Source organism: Ochotona princeps, chromosome 19 (assembly GCF_030435755.1).
Source record: "Ochotona princeps isolate mOchPri1 chromosome 19, mOchPri1.hap1, whole genome shotgun sequence".
In the NCBI taxonomy this organism is placed as follows: Eukaryota; Metazoa; Chordata; class Mammalia; order Lagomorpha; family Ochotonidae; genus Ochotona; species Ochotona princeps.
Window position 1 is genome coordinate 49,090,024 of NC_080850.1, and position 19,407 is coordinate 49,109,430.

At 51.9% G+C, this 19,407-nt stretch overlaps 1 protein-coding gene across 1 annotated transcript in view; it reads right to left on the reverse strand.

Moving 5' to 3' along the window:
- Nucleotides 1-11,156, reverse strand: part of DCP2 (decapping mRNA 2) — a 29,417-nt gene extending 18,261 nt beyond the window's left edge. The window contains exons 1-4 of the mRNA XM_004586585.2: nt 11,073-11,156; nt 4,833-4,984; nt 1,707-1,834; nt 1,239-1,337 (exon numbers count right to left, since the gene is read on the reverse strand). Of these exons, the coding sequence (XP_004586642.2) occupies nt 1,239-1,337; nt 1,707-1,834; nt 4,833-4,984; nt 11,073-11,125 (432 nt within the window). The 5' untranslated portion in view covers nt 11,126-11,156. The remainder of the gene's footprint in view (nt 1-1,238; nt 1,338-1,706; nt 1,835-4,832; nt 4,985-11,072) is intronic.
- Nucleotides 11,157-19,407: the final 8,251 nt, after the last annotated feature.

The window sequence follows — 19,407 nt, forward strand, 5'->3', positions numbered from 1 at the left end:
TCTCTGTATATCTGACTTTGTAATAAAAATAAATAAATCTTTAAAAAAAAAGAAAGAAAGAAAATCAGATATAGGGCCCAGAGCAATAGCATAGTGGTTAAAATCCTAGCCTTGAATGCGCCAGGAACCCATATGGACACTGGTTCTAATCCCGCCGGTCCTGCTTCCCATCCAGCTCCCTGCTTGTGGCCTGAGAAAGCACTGGAGGACAGCCCAAAGCCTTGGGACCCTGCGCCCATGTGGGAGACACAGAAGAGGCTCCTGGCTCATGGCTTTGGATTGGCTCAGCTCCAACCATTGTGGCTGCTTGGGGAGTGAATCATCAGACGGAAGATCTTCCTCTCTGTCTCTCCTCCTCTCTGTATATCTGCCTTTCCAATAAAAACAAACAAATCTTCAAAAAAATACATAAAAAAAAAGATCTTCAAAAAAATACATAAAAAAAAAGAAAGTCAGATCAAAGAGCAGCAACCGGGATTAGAACTGGTGCCCGTATGGGATCCCGGGGCACGTGCAAGGTGAGGACTGTAGCCACTAGACTACCATGCCAGGCCCAGTCCAAAACTAATTTTAAGTCCATGTGTAATTACCCAGATTCAGTTTCCATGAGTTTTTCTGTTTAACTTTACTTTTTACTTACTTTAAAAGGCAGACACAGGGCTTGGTGTGGTAGCCTAGTGGCTAAAGTCCTCGCCTTGCAAGTCCAGAGGCAGAATAAAATCCACAGCAGCTCTGCATTAATCGTGCACATTAAACCAAAGGCACAATAAGTCAGTTTCAGTATAACATATTCTTTGGGATTCTATGTTATTCTTGGAATATGAAATCCTGAAACCACATATAGCAGGAGGCTGGACACAGAGAAGCCAGGTGGAGGCTCTCAGCCACTTACGGTCACCCCCTGCCTGTCCTCCAACCACTCTGAGTTTTGGGGAGTGTGGGTCAACTCCACGTTCTTTAGGTAGCAGGCTGTCTAAGCTACCACAGACACTACCTTGAATAAGCTACTCCATACCGAATCTGAAACTCAGCATTTTCAATTGTTTTTCAGTCCTGCTCCATAGTAAATAATCACAAATTGCTTCTTTGGTAAATAGCCACCGATGCTTCTAACAGCCTACTACGGCCCTCTAACCTAGGCCACAAACACTGCCGCCAAGGCCGCCAGGCTGCAGACCGTGCCACTGGCACCGGCACCAGCGCCGTGGAGTCGTCCACCCCGGCCACAGCACACTCACCTCCCGGGCCGCACAGTCGTGAGGGGCCTCCTCTTTGTTGACCTTCCCTTTTGGAAACCCCCAGCCTGATTTGGCGAGGTACCCCTGGACCAGAAGGACCTAAAAGGCAAACACAGGTGGGAAGATCAGACTGTCCTCCCCAAAACAGGGCTGGTTCCCTCCTCCCTTCCATGACTGCTACCACCAGGAACTTCAGGCAATATTTCACTTTCTAAAAGTCGTGAATATACCCCTGCCAGGGGGTGCAGCACAGGTTAACTGTGCCCATTTAAAAAGTATTCTTCATTACGAAGTGACACTTCTTTGCACCCAGTTGCAACAAACTTAATATTTTAAGACTCAAAGCAAACAGCACACAGAATATGGCCCTTAAGGCTACACGTTTCAAAACAATTCAGACCACAGGTGTTTTACCACATGAAAAATTAGCAGTTGATCACCGTTCATTAAAACTTTTGCTTCACTCACATTTTCAAGTGTCTCATCCAGAATGATTGCACCGTACGTTGGCACCCCCATCTTGTACTCCTTCCATTCATCTAGGACTTTTTCCACGTCTTCACCTTGAGGCAGCAAGAACGGACAGTGACTGAAGAGTGCGGCCGTCAAGGAAGACTCCTGAGCTGGGCGTTTCCACCCACCGCGCGTCCTCCAGCCGACTCCAGGAATCTTCATCTCAGCCAAGTTTCACATTTTTGGCTTTTGTTTTCTGTTTTCTCTAAACCAACTCACTGGGCCCAGCGGCGTGGCCTAGCGGCTAAAGTCCTCGCCTTGAACGACCCAGGATCCCATATGGGCGCCGTTCTAAACCTGGCAGCTCCACTTCCCATCCAGCTCCCTGCTTGTGGCCTGGGAAAGCAGTTGAGGACGGCCCAATGCATTGGGACCCTGCACCCACGTGGGAGACCTGGAAGAGGTTCCAGGTTCCGGGCTTCGGATCGGTGCAGCACCGGCCGTTGCGCTCACTTGGGGAGTGAATCATCGGACGGAAGACCTTCCTGTCTCTCCTCCTCTCTGCATATATGACTTTGTAATAAAAATAAATAAATCTTTAAAAAATAAAAAAATAAACCAACTCACTGCTACCTGCTCCATTTAGCCTAGGTGTATCACAGGTTAGGCTCACAGTTCCACCTGAGCCAGCAGAAATGCACTGGGGAGGCCTGGTACGGTGGCCTAGCGGCAAAAGTCCTCGTCCCGAATGCACCGGGATTCCTTTGCGGCCGTCGGTTCTTACCCTGGCAGCTCCACTTCCCATCCAGCTCCCTGCCTGTGGCCTGGGAAAGCAGTCGAGGACGGCCCAAAGCCTTGGGACCCTGCACCCGCGTGGGAGACCCAGATGAAACTCCTGGCTCCTGGCAGGCCCAGCCCTGGCGAAGCTGCCAGAAGTGAAGCAGCAACAAAGGTCTCACTCTGCCTTTCCAAAGATGTTCATCTCAACCACAGCGGCAGCTTCTCCATCCCCGAGCTCATCATCCCCTCACCAATCTCACCTACAAAGGCGCACGCGCTCCCCGCTCAGCCGCTCCTCCAGGGATCTTCCAAATATGACCTCTTCCACTCACTGCACTGCCACAGGCTTCCAACCTCTCCCACCAGCTAATGACACAGCATCTTAGCAAGCTTTCCAGTGCCGCCTCCCCGCTCAGTGTCCACACCACTTAGTTACTGGACAGGACCCGTAAGTATGACACGCACACAGTCCTACCCAGAACTGCAAAGCATGTGAAGCTGCTGTGGTAGAACCACGAGCTCATTCAAAACACCAAAACAAAACAGAGGGTCTGGCTATTTCACTGTTTCCAAACAGACTGTAACGCCTTAAAATCAGAGTCATTCATGATTCCTCCACAGGCTCAATCAACAAACCAACACAGCCTGTGCTCAGGACCCAGTGGCTAAAGTCCTTGCCTTGCAACTGCCAGGATCCCACATGGGTGCTGGTTCGTATCCCAGCTGCTCCACTTCCTTTCTAGCTCCCTGCCGGTGGCTTCAGACCAGCTCAGTTCTGATGGAGTGGGCCATCAGACAGAAGATTTTTCTGTTTATATTTCCTTCTCTATATTAATCTGACTTTCCAGTAAAAATAAATAGATCTTGGGCCCAGCGTGATAGCATAACAGCTAAAGTTCTCGTCTTGTACGCGCCAGGATCCCATATGAGCAGCCCCGCTTCCCATCCAGCTCCCTGCTTGTGGCCTGGGAAAGCAGTCGAGGACGGCCCAAAGCCCTGAACCCTGCACCTGTGTGAGAGACCTGGAAGAGGATCGAGGATCCTGGCTCCTGGCTTCGGATTGGCTCAGCTCCAGCCACTGTGGCCGCTTGAGCAGTGAACTATCGGATGGACGATCTTCCTTTTTGTCTCTCCTCCTTTCTGTATATCTGCCTTTTCAATATAAATAAATCTTTTAAAAATACATAAATGAATCTTAAAAACAACAAAGCACCACACAACAAAGACAGCACTCGGCACCCTTTTCCTCCTCTGTCTCCTCACACGCTTCAACAAGTGAGCAAAGGGTCTGACCCCCTTTTCCCTTGAACTCGCTCTCCCGCGTGCGTTCTCTGCTGTGCTGCTCCACACAGGACCACACTGCTACAGCACTCAAGCAACACAACAGCGCAGGGAACACTGCCTGCCATCCTGGTCAAACAAATCTTCCGGAATGCCGCTTTAAGATGGTGTCAGAACACTGTCACTCATAGCTACCTGGCGCAGGCTGCCATCCATGTCCTACGGAGTCCGAGGGATTCCATGTCTCATGGCCCGCAGCAAAGTGGCAGAGGTGAGGGTGAGGCTGTCTCTGGCTATCTGCACGCCCAGCTCTGGTGCTAAGGACACTGGCCTCGTGGGCACAGATCCATGTGAACGCACGCTGCAGGACGCAGAACAGTACCTACAGAGTAAGAGCCAAGTACCCACACGAGCCCGCTTCAGCAAGCCCTTCATGTGGAACTCGTCCACAGCCAGGGCAATCTTCCGCTCAAACTGCCTTCCTAAGACAGTCCTTAAAACATCTCTTACTCTTCATTTTTGCTTTCTCTGAGACAGTCTCCATTTGCCTATGCAGAAACTATTACCTTCCCTTAAAAACACAATTTTGTCTAGGCTCTGTCCATCCTTTCCCAAACTATAGACCATCAGGGCTATTAGTAATTCACTATTCTTTTAACTTATAACTTATACTAATCTTTTGTAACTAATAAATTAGAATAAGCTCTGTCTGAAGTGCCAACGGAGCAGAAGACATACTCAAAGACGTTGGCTTCTCTGTGCCTCAGCTAAAAACACAGCCTGGAGTGAAATGGTCAATGACCATTTAAGAAGCGTCTGCACAAACCGGAAGAACCACCACCTCCTCATTAGTCACGTGGTTAAAAGCAACAAGGTAAAAATAACAGGCTATTTCTGAAAGAAAAGATCAAATTTTAGTCACGAGTCACCAGTGCACATTTCGAGAGTCTTCTGTATAAAAATAAAAACGGTTCAACTGCACCTGCTGTTCACATTTGAACACAGGCAGCCGAAGTCAAAGGAGACAGACTTGTCAGGAACACCCCCAACAAGAACGGAGACAACCACAGCAAAGGATATCGGCCTTGGCAAAGTCTCTTATCCCACACGGAGGCAGTCCTGGTGTGTTCTGCATATAAAAGTCCAGATAAAACCAGTGGGCAAGCTCAATCTGGAAGCACACTCGGATCGCATTGTCTCTCTCCTCGCTGGGAATATGCAAAATAAATCGGCTGTCAAAAAAAAAAGAGCAAGCATTAATGTATAAGCCATAACGATTTATTTCAATTGATTAAACTGTCTTATCCTCGACCTGTCAACTTAAGAAAGGGACTCCAGCAAGGCCTGGGCAGGGAGCAATCAGGGAAGAATGAGTCTCCGAGACAGAACACACCATACACATCTCACACGTCACGGAAGGAGCACCCGTCCAGAACGTAAAAGCTCGTCCCAACTCTGAAAACTGAGCAAGCAACTCCAGCCAGCAGTTCCTCCCAAGCTTATGTGCAAATGTGCTCACACAATTAAATCAAAACTATGCTTAGTATCTGCTTAATCCCCACCCATAAACATTACAGGAAGTACCAAGGCAGCAATGCTCCGCACACCCTCCTCCACGCACCCGTCCTCACGCACCCCACCTCATATACCCCTCCTCACACCCCTCTTCACACACCCCACCTCCAAGCACCCCCTCCTCACACACCCCTCTTCCACACACCCCTCCTCATACACCCCTCTCCATGCACCCCTCCTCACACCCCTCCTCCACACATCCCACCTCCACGCACCCCTCCTCATACCCCTTCTCACACACCCCCTCCTCCATGCACCCCTCCTTACACCCCTCCTCCACACATCCCACCTCCACGCACCCCTCCTCACACACACCCCACCTCACACACACCCCACCTCCACACACCCCTCCTCACACACCCCTCCTCCAAAGCCTCCATAGCAGTTCAAGCAGACTGCTAAATAGAATCACCTGGAAAAACCTCAACTGTCTACTTCAAGTGTAACCAGAAAACAAGCGGAGATGTGAGCATACTTTTACACACGAGGGTATCTCAAAAGGCTTATGAAAAATGAAATTAAAAAATAAGTTTATTTTGATGCAAAACATAGAAATCTACAGTTTTTAAACGTAAAATAATTTTTTATTGGAAACTCAGATATACAGAGGAGGAGAGACAGAGAGGAAGATCTTCTATCTGCTGATTCACTCCCCAAGTAACCGCCACAGCTGGGGCTGAGCTGATCTGAAGCCAGGAGCCGGGAGCTTCTCCTCCGAGTCTCCCACGCAGGTGCAGGGTCCCAAGGCTTTGGGTCATCCTCAACTGCTTTCCCAGGCCACAAGCAGGGTGCTGGATGGGAAGCAGAGCCGCCGGAGCACAAACCAGCACCCATGTGGGATCTTGGCGAGGACTTTAGCCACTAGGCCAACGAGCCAGGGCCAGTTTTTAAACTTTTAAGATGCATAGACAGTACCTCCATTGAGTTGGTTCATTCTCCAAATGCCTGCAACAGCAATAGAGTCAAAATGGGAAACAAGGAATCTAATCCAAGGCTCCCAGAAAGGGTGGCAGGAACCGAAGGGCTTTAGCCATCAGCCCTGCCTCCCAGGCTGCAGGCAGCCGTCACCTGGGAAGCCACGGGATGGAGAACTGGCCACTCCACTTCCAATCCAGCTCCCTGCTCATGTGCCTGGAAGGGCAGCAAAGCACAGCCCAGGTGCCTGGGACTGCCAGCAGCACGGAGATGAGCTTGAGCTCCAGGCGCCTGCCCGGCTTTGGCCTGGCCCAGTCCTGGTTGGCGTGCCATTTGGGGATGACCAGCGAGTCTAACCAAGATCATCTCTCTCTCCATCTCTCCAATAAATTTTTTTAAAGCAGTACCACTTTAGATCACTTATATCATTCACTACAGAGCTAAATGACTTAGCTGTTTCTAACAGTCCAATCAAATCTCAAGAAATTTTTAAATACAAGTGCTTTAAAATTCCAATATGGTATAAGTCAGTGACAGGACAAATATACATATAGAAATATACATTTTAACAGAAAAATTAAGAAAAGGAGCTTAAACCTCTGACTTAGCAGCTAAGATGCCCATGTCCTGCCCTGGGGTGCGGGGGTTCAGGCTGGCCCAGCTTCCCTCCAGCACAGGCCCTGCTGGTCGCTCAGGGAGGGAGGCTTTCTGAGAAAACGCAGCACACAGCAATTCCACCTCTGTGTGCACTTCACAGCATGGGACACAAACAGCATGTCCAACTCTGGAAAACTACAAAACATGTGCCGACCAACTCCACAGACCCCACCAGAGCCCTGGGAGCATGGGACGCACCGCAGTGCCCACAGGATCTGTCACCCAATTGCACTGACCTCTGGGCCAGAAAGGGCACACTGCTGGTGACTTTCTCAGTTGGAACACGGGAAATTAACTCCATGCCCAGTTCCACTGCAGCCCCTCTAGTAGGCAGCAAGTCTCAGCAAGCGGCCTGTGACAAGGCACACCTGGGAAGATGCCACGCGGCCTACAGCACAAACTCCTGCTCAGACAGTTCCGGCCCGGCTCAGCCTCGCCCCGCCTCACCCTGCCGCGCTCCCCAGGAGGATCCTCCCTGCTCAGCACCAAGTCAGCGAGCCAGTAACAGCCCACCCCCAGAGAACTGCAGAGAGGAGGGCCACCCACCGGAGGGCACCACATCTAACTCACTCCACAAACCCATTGGCCTGCAGAGCAGAGGGATGGACAGGCAGCAGCAAGAACTGGACACTTCCTTGTAAGGCCAGCCTGAGTTCAGACGGCGCACTGGCAGACCACCTGACCTGTCCATCAACCACAGAGGTCTGGGCGACTGGCCACACTCAGTCTGCACAGGTGCTCATTCACGCTGATGACCGGCCAATTAAACCGCTACCTCGCCTATTCCCACCTCACAGAATTCGTTCCTGACAAAGCAGCCACTCCGCCCATCACTAACACCCCCCCGCCTTTCACTGCATCCTAGCTGATTCATTTCTCAACTCATGTCACTGACGTGCCCACGGGCCTGGCGCTACAGTTCAGTGGCTAAATCCTTGCCTTGTAAGTGCCAGGATCTCATATGAATGTCAGTTCCTGTGCCAGCTGCTCCACTTCCCATCCAGCTCCCTGCCTGTGGCCTGGGAAAGCAGTCGAGGACGGCCCAAAGCCTTGGGACCCTGCACCCGCGTGGGAGACCCGGAAGAAGCTCCTGGCTCCTGGCTTCAGACTGGCTCAGCACTGACTGCTGCGGCTATTTGGGGAGTGAACCAATGACGGAAGAGCTTTCTGTCTCTCCTTCACCCTGTAACTCTGACTTTCCAATAAAAATAAGTAAATCTTAAAAAAAAAAGTTTGTAGGGTAATAAGTTCACTGATAAAATCAGTTCATAGCAAAACCTGAACTGGAATTATATTGGTGCAGAAATTTCAAAATCCATGCATTTCACCATAATACACATTTTCTATAAGCTTTCTGAAGACTATACATACATACATCTCTATCTGTATCCTTTAAGCAAGTCAAATGTGTTTTCTGAGTCCTGTAAAAAGTTCTAGAAACTCCTTGAATCCAAAGAGGGGTTCTGAAAACCCCAACTTAGGGCCAACTTGTCACAGTTCTGGAGACCTGGCTAATGTCTGAATTGGGGGGGGGGGAGTACACTCCCCTGTCAGATCTGACACTTCCAAGGACATGGGGTCCTTAGATACCCCGTGAGTCCCGGCCCAATGACTGGCTTCCCTGGTACAGTCACAGCATGTCCTGTGTTGACAGAGGGCGACAAACAACTCTCTCTTGTCCTGTATCCCCACAGTCACATACCACTGCTTTCTGCTTTTCATCTCCAAGGTTTGTTGCTCATCTCTTGACCCATTCGTTCCTTCCTCAGGTGTCTGCACTAAAAGTCTTTAAAATTAAAGCGTGAGGTGGGCGCCAGGCACAGTGGCTGAGTTGCCGGATGGCATGCCCACATGCCAGGATTGCAGTTGCAGCTCCGTCTTCCACCTGGTCTCCAGATAACACACCAGGCAGCATAGGAGACTCAAGGGCCTGGGCGCCAGTCACACACAGGGAGCCCAGCCCGAGTTCTTGGCTCCTGGCCTCCGCCTCACCAGCCCTAGCTGCTCTGGACATGTAAGGGATGAACCAGTGGACACACAGATAGGATATATGTGAATACATGTTGTCCTGCCTTTCAAACAAAAACAAATCTTTTTAAAAGTGTATGTATACATATAAGCAAACATATAGTTAACAGTGGAAATAAAATGGCTTCTCTAACACTGTTACGGGAAAAAACCCTCCACATTATAAGATACCACCTTTTCAATATTCCTACAGACGAAATGTTAGCACAGAAATGTTTCAGCAAGATCGACACTGCAGTGGCTGGCTGAAGATGAGCACGAACCCGCCAACCTTCACTTCCGAACAGCAAGGACACCAGCCAGGAAACACACTCCCTGGGACACAAGTGGCCTTACCATCTAATTCTTCAGGAGTTTTCAAAAACTCCAAGCATAACTTCAAGAGAAACAACTTTCTAAACTCAAGTTTTTCAGCTAACACTTTAAAAACTGGTTTGTAGTTCAATAAACTAATTTAGTCAAAAACCATGCTGACAAGTCCAGCAGCTTGGTAAATGCTGTACCTCCATGTTGTTTTCACATGGACATGTTTAACCAGAAAGCAACCTCACCCCTAACTGGAAATGAACCAGTGTCACCCAGTCACTAGAAGGGCCAGTAGCTATTCCTTCAGACCGTCAGAGCATGCAGAAACCCACACGCACTCAAACACCTGTCCTGGGGTGGGCACAGCCTGGCAGCTCCAACACACCACTCTCACTCCTGACCAGCTTCTTGCTGATCCCAGCAAGTTCCAATCACTCACTGCCTTCCGTGGCCCAGGAGGAAGTCTCTCTCCAAATTAAAGCGCAGGTATTTAAAACAAACAAACAAACAAAAAAAACCACCTCACAATCAAGGCCACTATCCCGGTGCAGGAGGTGGGGTTGTGCGCTGCAAGGCTCAAGTTCAGCTGCACTTCTGAGGCAGCTCCCTGCTAGTGTGCCTGCAGAGCCGCGCGGGCCAGCTGCTGCTGCGGACCACGATGGCGGCCCTGGCGGCCCTGGCTCCTGGCAGCCAGAAGACAGAAGGCCTCTCTGCCTTTACCTCTTTCAAATAAACAAACACATCTCTGGAAAAGTTGTTTTTAAAATCTTAAAGTTAAAATCATGAATTAACACAAAATCTTTACCCTACAAAAATACGATAAATATTAACTTGTAAATGCAATATATTCAAGTTTTAGCAAATGACCGGTTTGCCAAGCAGCTGGCCCTAATTTTTAAATATACCACACCTGTACTTCTGTCAGCATTGCTAAACATTGTAACCGCGAAAGAAAGCTTTCTTACAGAAAAAATATCCTGCAAGATGTATATAATAGCTTAAATACGCTCACTCGCAAACATGTACCAGACACTTAACTCACTGTCACAGAACACAACGGCATTTCTGGTCTTGAACGGCTGTGAGCCCAGGAGACACAGCAGTGAACCTCAGCAGAAACACCACAGCCAGAACAGGTGGGACTTCCTGATTCTGTTTTTCCTAAAAGAATTCTATTCACCCACACATCATCATTATGAATCTTTCCGAACACGCATCTTGAATGTTTTTACCACCAAATGGGTATTGTGACCTGGCACAATGCCATACCACGCCAGGGCACCGGTTCGTGTCCCGCGCCCTGCCTGTGGCCTGGGAGGCCGGCAAGGCCGTGGGAGACCCGGAGTGACCAGCGGGTGAAGATCCTCTGCCTCTGATTTCCCAGGGAAAATAAAGAAGCCTTTACACAAGAACCTTGGAAACCTGAAGCCGTTCGTTTCTAACAATTTTTACAAAAGGCTGACTTTGGAAGTTACAGGGAGTCCATCCGCTGCTTCACTCGGCAGATGGCCCAGCGGCCCGGGCTGGTCAGGCCGAGGCCGGGCGGGTCTCCCAGGCCCTGGGGTGGAAGTGGAGCAGCCGGGACTCGAACGCGTCCCGCCCCGCCACGCCGCCCTCACAGGTGTTTTTTTAATCAAATTTGGCACCTGAGAGCAAAGCGCTTCGCCTTCTCCTCAGGTCACTCGGATCTATCACCCCCCAAAATGCCCCTTCCAGCAACACCACGTCCGCCGAGCCGCGGCCACCGCTCCCTGCGGCCCCGGGACGCGGCCCTGGCCTCCCCGAGGGCGGCGCGTGCCTGCGCGGGGTCCGGGCAGGAGGCGGCGAGGGCCGCGGTACCTGCAGAGATCGTCCAGCACGCTGCCGGGAATCTCCACCCGCTTGGCTTCCATGCTGAGGCCGCAGAGCAGCAGCAGTGCATCCCGGCTCGGCGAGGGTCCGCGCCGGGGGACAGCGGCGCCGCGGGGCGCGTGGGGAAGGGGCGGGCAGCGCGCTTCCGCCCGACCCCGGCCCGGGGCCCTGAGGCTGGGCCCGGCGCGGGGCGGAGCTCCGGGGGGCCCGCCCCCGCGTCGGCTTGAAAGGCCCAATGGGCAGCCGGGGAGGCAGGCGCCTGCGTACGGCTACCCAATGGGACGTTTGTTTGTTGCCCCATCGTCTCCAATCCGTCGTCAAGTTCCTCAAACGTTGTTCCCGAAAATCCACTTCCCGCCCCTCGGACCGAACCCCTGAGGGGACGCGCGCATGCGCGCCGTGCCCGCCCCAAGCCTGGCACCTCCGGGCTCCTCTTGGGGTGACCGCGAAGCCGGTCCCCAGGGACTCGGGCTGTCCCTCCGCTCACCGCGAACCCCTGCAGGGGCAGCGAGGGCTTTACCCCGCCTCCCGATCCTCGAGCCTCCGGGCGGTCTCGGCCCGACTGGCCACAGCTGCCCCGCAGAAGCCGCGCCCACCTGTTCTCTTTCCTGGTCGGCCCACAGCTGCCGCTCCGCCGCCATCCCCATGCCCTCTCCCCGCTCTGCGAGAGACCTTCCCCCAGCCTCCCCGCCCAGGCCTGGCCACCGCGCCGGGCCCTCTAGTTGCTTTTCTTGGATTTCAAGGATGGTTTTTACACAGTGGAGTCGTGGCGCAGGGGCTGGCGCCTGCAGTGCCAACACCCCTGGGAATGCTAGTTCAGTTGAAGAACCTCAATATCAAAATCCCAACCATTTGTTCATGGCTCATTGCTAAGAAACTGTGTGAGCTTGCAGGCCAGACGACCTAGGCGACCTTTAGTGGCCTATGTGACCTTTGGCGCTGAAGGGTCCCAATTCTTATGAATCAAGGCCCACCTAAGGCTGGTTATCTCACAGGTGGCTCCAAGTAATTAAGTGGGTGCTTCCCTTAGTTGCTGGAGGCAGGGTCTGTCCAGCTGAGACAGGTAGGGAATGTGTAGTATTTCCCCTCACCTTGTGGACTGCCCCTATACAAACCATATGACTGTGCTGTTAGCAGCCACATTCCAGGAAGGGGTGTTGGTGCCAGTCGGTCAGCCAGGTGCCTGCTCTCAACCAAGAACCCTGGTTCGGATGTGCCAAACTTGAGTAAACCATCCTTGTGCACTTGGATCGACTTCAGACTCCTGGTGATTTCTGGGGATCTGGGCACAACACAGTCCTGTGAGTGGACTGGACATAACACACATCCACAGGCCCCTCCAGGACCAGGCACCTGCCCAGTCCCCCGGGTCAGAAGCCACCTTGGAACTCCTTTTGGGTACTCAGTGGCCAGGAAGCCCCCACTCTCAGGCCCATCTGCCCCCTGGGTCCCTGGCTGTGCCTGCCATCACTTTCCAGGCTACTGCCCCCTGCTGCTCCCGCCGCGGCCTCACACACGGCTTGCCAGGATTTTGATGTCCCTATGGAAGAATGCCCACCAAAGCACTTCTTTGAGCCATGAACTCCAATCTCGTTGTCCACAGACCCCAGCAGCCTTTGACTTGAAAAATACAAAGAAAGGAACCTGGCACGGTGGCCTAACAGCTAAACTGCTCGCCTTGAACCCGCCGGAATCCCATGTGGACGCCAGTTCTAATCCCAGTAGCTCCTCTTCCAATCCAGCTCTCTGCCTGTGGCCTGGGAAAGCAGTCGATGATGGCCCAAAGCCTTGGGATCCTGCACCCACGTGGGAGACCTGGAGAAGGTCTCTGGCTCCTGGCTTCAGATCAGCGCAGCACCGGGTGATGCGGTCACTTGGGGAGTGAATCATGAGACAGAAGATCTTCCTCTCTGTCTCTCCTCCTCTCTGTAGATCTGCTTTTCCAATAAAAAATAAATGAATCTTTTAAAAAATGCAAAGAAAAAAATAATAATAATCTAATACGGGTGGGAGGCTGGATGGGGCTTCTCCCTTTATCTCCTCCTTACCCCAGATATAGAATAATAATAATAATAATAATAATAATAATATGGAAACAATAATCTTATCCATTTTCTTGTAGCCCTTGACCATTTGTGCCCTAATCAACTATGTAAAGATTATCAAAATAAAATAATTACAAAAAGAGAAAAAATAGAGTTTGGAATTGAAGGAAATGGAGATACTGGAGTCCTGAAGTTACATGAGAAATACTGATTCAAATTTTGCATAATAGGTTTGTCAAAACCCTTGCAGTTATAAAACATGATGCTGTCTCATTTAGTCACGATAAGTATGTGGAACAAATTGAGCTTAATGAGGCTTATAAAGATTAAATGATTCACAAACCTAAGTGGCTCCATGGCGGCACCAGGCGGGGTTTGGGGAGGAGGTTGAGAGCAGGCCTGAGATGCCTCTTCTGTCACACAGTGCCTGCAGTCCCGGCTCCCTGCCCGCTCCCCACTGCCTCACAATGTGCAGGCCATGGCTCAAGGGCTTGGGTCACTGCTGCCCACATGGGAGACCTGGCTCAAGTCCCTGGCTAGTGCAAATTGTTGGAGAATGAACCAGTGGACAGAAGACCTCTCTCCCTCTCTCTCTCTATATATATATATACACACATATATATGTACATATATACACATATATATACATATACATACATACATATACATATATACACATATATACATATATGTATATATATGTTTCAAATAACTATAACTAAATAAATAATCTTTTTAAAAATCCAGGGCTGCTTGGGCCCAGTGTGATAGCCTAGTGGCTAAAGTCTGCCTTGCATGCATCATATGAACACCGGTTTTTATCCCAGATGCTCTGCTTCCCATCCAGCTCCCAGCCTGTGGCCTTGGGAAAGCACTTGAGGACGGCCCAAAGCCGTGGGACCCTGCACCCGTGTGGGAGACCCAGAAGGGCTGCTAGGGCTGCTCCTGGCTTAGAAGTGGCTCAGCCCCAGCCTTTGCAGCAGTTTGGGGAGTGAACCATTGGATGGAAGAGCTTCCTCTCTGTCTCTCCTCCTCTTTGTTTATCTGCCTTTCCAATAAGAATAAATAAATCTTTAAAAAAATCTTTTAAAAAGCCAAAGAACTCCACGAACCGAAACATTCCTCCTCCTTCTCTTCCTCCTCCTTTCGTCCCGCCCTCCCCCTTCTTTAGGAATGTATTTATTTATCTGAGATCAGAGTGACTGGACAGAGACCCTCGATCCACTGGGTCAGGTACAACAGCAAGAGCTGGCCGGCCGCAGCCGGGAGTCCAGAACTCCAGCTGAGTCTCCCTCTTGGGTGACAAGGACTCAAACAGTTGGGTCATCCTCTGCTGCTTTCCCAAGTACCCCAGCAGGGAGCTGGAGCAGCTGCGGAGCAGCGGGGTCTCTAATCAGCCCTCTGACATGGGACCCGAACTCACTGGCTGCAGCTTAACTGGCTGTGCCACAACGCAGGCCGCGCTCTCAGATGCTGCTTGCTTTCCCCCACCACTCCCCATCTAACAGGAAAGCAGGGTCCTTCCCGCCACACCACGACTCCCCAGCGCTGCTCCAACAGCTCCGAAAGCCAGATGCGCTACAGCCGGAGCGTAGCGCGTGTGCCGCCCGCAGAGGGCGCCATCCCCGGGTCGGACCGACTGCGCTCACCACCCTTCCCGCACCGGGAGCCCGCCTCTGTCCCCGTCTGCCTTCTCCTGGCTGCCCAGTGGCGTGGTCCCCTCCGTCCCTGTCTGCTCTCTGCAGGCGCCGACCTGGCGCTCCGGCCGGGAGGGAGAACAGCTAGCCCCGATCGTGCAGGCGTGGTCTCCGCTAAGGTGCCTGAGGACTTCCCAGGCCCGGCTTCCCTCCTTCCACCTTCAGAGCAGGTGCGTCCTCCCCACCACCAGCACACCCAGCTCTGCCCTCCTCCCACAGCCTGCTCAGCCTCTGGGTCACTTCTGCGTCCTGGTCCACTCGGAAGGGCCCGTGTGTGCACAGTGAGCTTGCCAGGTGCGGCAGAGGTACCCTCCAGAACACAAAGCTAAAGGCCACATGGCAGGAGTGAGCTAGGGCTGGAGGCGGGCAGGAGTGCTCAAGTCCTCTGCTCAGACCCCACGACCTATGCCATGATCACGTTTTTTTTTCCGTCCTCTTTTTGCTGTGGACTGTGGTTTGTTAGCTTCTTGTCATTTACTTAAAAAGCATTTTAAGTACAGGCACCAACATAGCATAAAGAAGTGTTGAGTTTATTCAGAAGGCAGAAACAGAAACTAACCAGGTAACACAGTAAAAGCGTAAGGGAGAGATTGATACATTGAGTCTAAAGGGAAAAGATGGCTGCCTTTTTCTGAGTCTGCCTGTAGGATGGACAGCTGGGGAGAGAGAAAACCCAACCCGAGGAAACTGTGCCGCAGTTGCACAAAGCCCAAAAGCCCCAAAAGGCCAAAAGGCCGAGCCCCTCATTGCATGAGCTTTTAGAGGTAGTGCCCGATGGGGCATGACCAGCCACAGTACAGCCCTGTCCCTCGCCCCGGTCCCAAGGACTGATAGGTAGACACAAACTGATGTGAGTGGGTAAAAATTATTACACAGGCAGGGGAGGTGTGGCTTCCAGACTCAACGACCTAAACTGCCTGCCTAGACCATAGCATCTCTGCTGGGAGCGGAGCCCAGATATCCGGGGACAGCCCCGCGGTAGCCTAGAGCCAGGGCTGGACACAGACATGGCCCATTCTAGCTCCCTGAGCTCACAGATTCCTACTAGCTGTGTGGTGGCTCTCAGAGCATGGTCTCGCTGTGTCTGGGCAGCCACACAACAGGGGGGAACATTGCAAGAGAAGAGGAGGACTGGCGGGTGGACAGCAGGGAACGGTGACCGTGCCAGTGGAGACAGGAGCTTAGACCACCACGCTACCTCACACTTGGCAGAACAGCCTCCCAAACCAGAGCACTTGGGAACACTCAGAATTACAGTAACACGATCAATGTGTCGCCAATGAAATAGGAGCCTGTGGAACAGTCTTCTAAGTCTGAACTGCAACTGCTGAATTAGACAGCTGGCTGACTAACTCACATCTTCAAAACACAGCACAGCAACAGAGTGAGTGAGAGGGAGGGGAGTCCCTGGTCCCAGCAGCAGGATCTGGCTCTGCCACTCCCCAGCCAGCCTGACTGCCCACGTGGCTAGCCATCCACAAAATGACCCAACAAGACCCTCAGTCTTAAAAGTCTGCAGCTGGTACTGTGGTGTAGCCAGCTAAGCCTCTGGCTGTGGTGCCAGCATCCCATATGAGCACATGCTTATGGACTGGGCAAGCAACAAAGGATGGGCCAAGGCCTTGGGCCCCTGCACCCACATGGAAGACCAGGAAAAAAATCCTGGCGTCAGACCAGTCTTGTTCCAGCTGCGGCAATTTGACGAGTGAAGAGCAAAAAGAAGATTCTGTCTCTGCCTCTCTCTGTAATTCTTTCAAATACAAATGATGGCTCAGGTACTTAGGACCCCACACCAGAGTGGGAGGCCTGGCGGAGGCTCCTGGCTCAGATCATCTTTTTATTTCTCCTTTTTTTGCGGATCTGCCTTTCCAGTGAAGATATATATGTACATATCCCTCTGTACTAAAGATTCTCTCAAAAAGCAACTATCCATAAAGGAGGATAATACATTAAACATCATCACTCATGTAGATACCCTGATCAGGTCTAAAAGCAACAGAGTTCCCTCTGTTTCACTACCTACCAGAGATCCCAGCCAGGAGTTTGGGCGCATGGTTAAGACGCCCTCATCCCAAGTCACAGGCCCGGAATCTGTGCTCCCCCCTGGTTCTGGCCTGGTGAGCCCCTGCCCTCCTGACTGTGTGCTTGGCATGCCATGATATTATTACTCTGCAGAAACAGATGGTTAAGTTCCCTATATTTGCCCACATGGATCTTTATTTTCATGAGAACAGGCTGATACAAGCCATAAGTTCACAGCTTCCAAAATTCTGTAAATCTTTTGGATGAGCCACCTCCGGCTTTTAGGCACTGGCTCCATGCTGATATCTTCCGGGAAAGAGCGGCAACTGATGGCTGATGGGCGAACTGCCAGGTTTTAAAAGAACTGCAGCTTGGCCTGGTTTCAGTGCCTGCATAAAAAGCCTCTTCTACCTTTGCACGTTCCACAGCAGAGAACCTGCATGGCCACACTCGGGCAGCGCCCAGGCAGCGTGCCCCTCTGCGGCAGCTGTAACGCCCCTCTGCCAGGGCTCCCACACAAGGACGCTATGATGACTGCCAGAGACACACGCTGGTGTTTACAGGCCTCCAGCTCAACTGGCGAAGTGACAGCCCGCTCTGCAGATGCCCGCCCAGCCTGGCTGCCCAGCTTCCTCCCTCCTCGTGCATCTTCTAGACCAAGCCCACTCAGCCCATGGTACTTCCCTGTAGCTTCAAACACATTCATGCCTGCGGGGATCTCCTGCTGTTTGGCAAAACCAAAGTCTCTTTTTAGACTCTGCCTTTTCTTGTCTGAAGTGGCCGTCTCCCAAGCCAAGCAGCAGAGTTCACCCATCCCAAGTCATTATGAGTCAGTGTGCGTGAGGCTGTCCGAGGCGACGTTCTGCCGAGTGGTCAACCCCTTCACGGCGCACTTGCCTTCCGGGTTTTCTCCTTGCAAATGTGCTGTAATCAAAGTTTCTGTGTGATTCTGCCTGGCTCCTGTCTTTCTGAGGACTGGGAGCGTGAGAGGACTAAGGCTGAGGGTGCTTTCAGATCCCAAAATTCCTGCCTGGGTGCGTGTGCAACAGACCTTGCTTAGTGAATGCAAAGATCCGAAACCCCAGGAGTTACTGTTTCAAGTGTTGCTTCTTAGTCAACAGGGATTGTTGGGCTTTTATCGTCATTCACATCTATTAACTCATTTTTATATACTCAGGTTTTCAGAATTTTTAAATTTCCATTTTATCTGAAAGGCTGAGAAGGAGAGAGAATCTTCCATCTGCTGTTTCTCTCCCCAAAAGCGAGCAACAGCCAGGGCCTGGCCAAGCTGAAGTGTAGAGAGAGGAATTCACTCCAGCTCATAAAACTGTGGATGCGGAGACTCACCTGCTGCCTCTGGGGGGACACTGGATCAGGAACGGGCTGGGGCTCCGGCGCAGGAACTGTGGTCCAGCGGCCCGTGTGCCATCCGACCTGCTACACTAACCGCCCATGTCTCTGGGGGTGCAGTGGGGGCTGTGGCTCAGAGTCCGGAGTCTCCTTGCCAGACAGTGAGTGAGCAGGTGAGTTAGCAGCCTTCCTGGTCCAGTGTTGACACTGCGGTCAGCCGCATCAGGGAAACCGTGCGGATTCTCACCCGTCATCCCTCCATACTCAGAGCAGCTTCAGCTCAGCTGAGCAATGAGCCTTCGGCTTCTTCTTCTTCTTTTTAAAAGATTTTATTCATTGTTATTGGAAAGTCAGATATACAGGAGGAGGAGAGATGGAAGATCTTCCATCCGATGATTCACTCCCCAAGTGACCGCAACAGACCGATCCAAAGCCAGGAGCCTGGAACTTCCTCTGGGTCTCCCACCCAGGTGCAGGATTCCAAGGCTTTGGGCCGTCCTTGACTGCTTTCCCGGACCACAAGCAGGAAGCTGGATTGGAAGTGGAGTTCCAGGATTAGAACTAGTGCCCATATGGGATCCTGGCATGTTCAAGGTGAGGACTTCAGCTGCTAGGCCACCGCACCAGGCCCATCTTTATTTTTGAAAGGCAGAGTTACAGAGAGCATCTATCATTCACTGGTTCACTCCCTTAATGGCCAGAGCTGAGCTGATCCAAACGCAGGAGCCAGGAGCTTCTTTTGGGTCTTCCGTGTGAGTCCAGGGCCCCCAAGACCTTCGGCCGTCCTCTGCTGCTCTCCCAGGTGCATTAGCAGCGAGCTGGAGCAGAAGTGGAGCTTGTGGGACTTGAACCAGTGCCCGTACGGGATGCTGGCACCACAGGCTGAGGATTAATTTTCACTGGCCTTTTGCTCGTTATTTTTAAAATTAATCTGACCAGGGGCCCGGCGCCGTGGCCTAGCGGCTAAAGTCCTCGCCTTGAACGCCCCGGGATCCCATATGGGCGCCGGTTCTAATCCCGGCAGCTCCACTTCCCATCCAGCTCCCTGCTTGTGGCCTGGGAAAGCAGTCGAGGATGGCCCAATGCATTGGGACACTGCACCTGCGTGGGAGACCCGGAAGAGGTTCCGGGTTCCCGGCTTCGCATCGGCGCGCATCGGCCTGTTGCGGCTCACTTGGGGAGTGAATCATTGGACGGAAGATCTTCCTC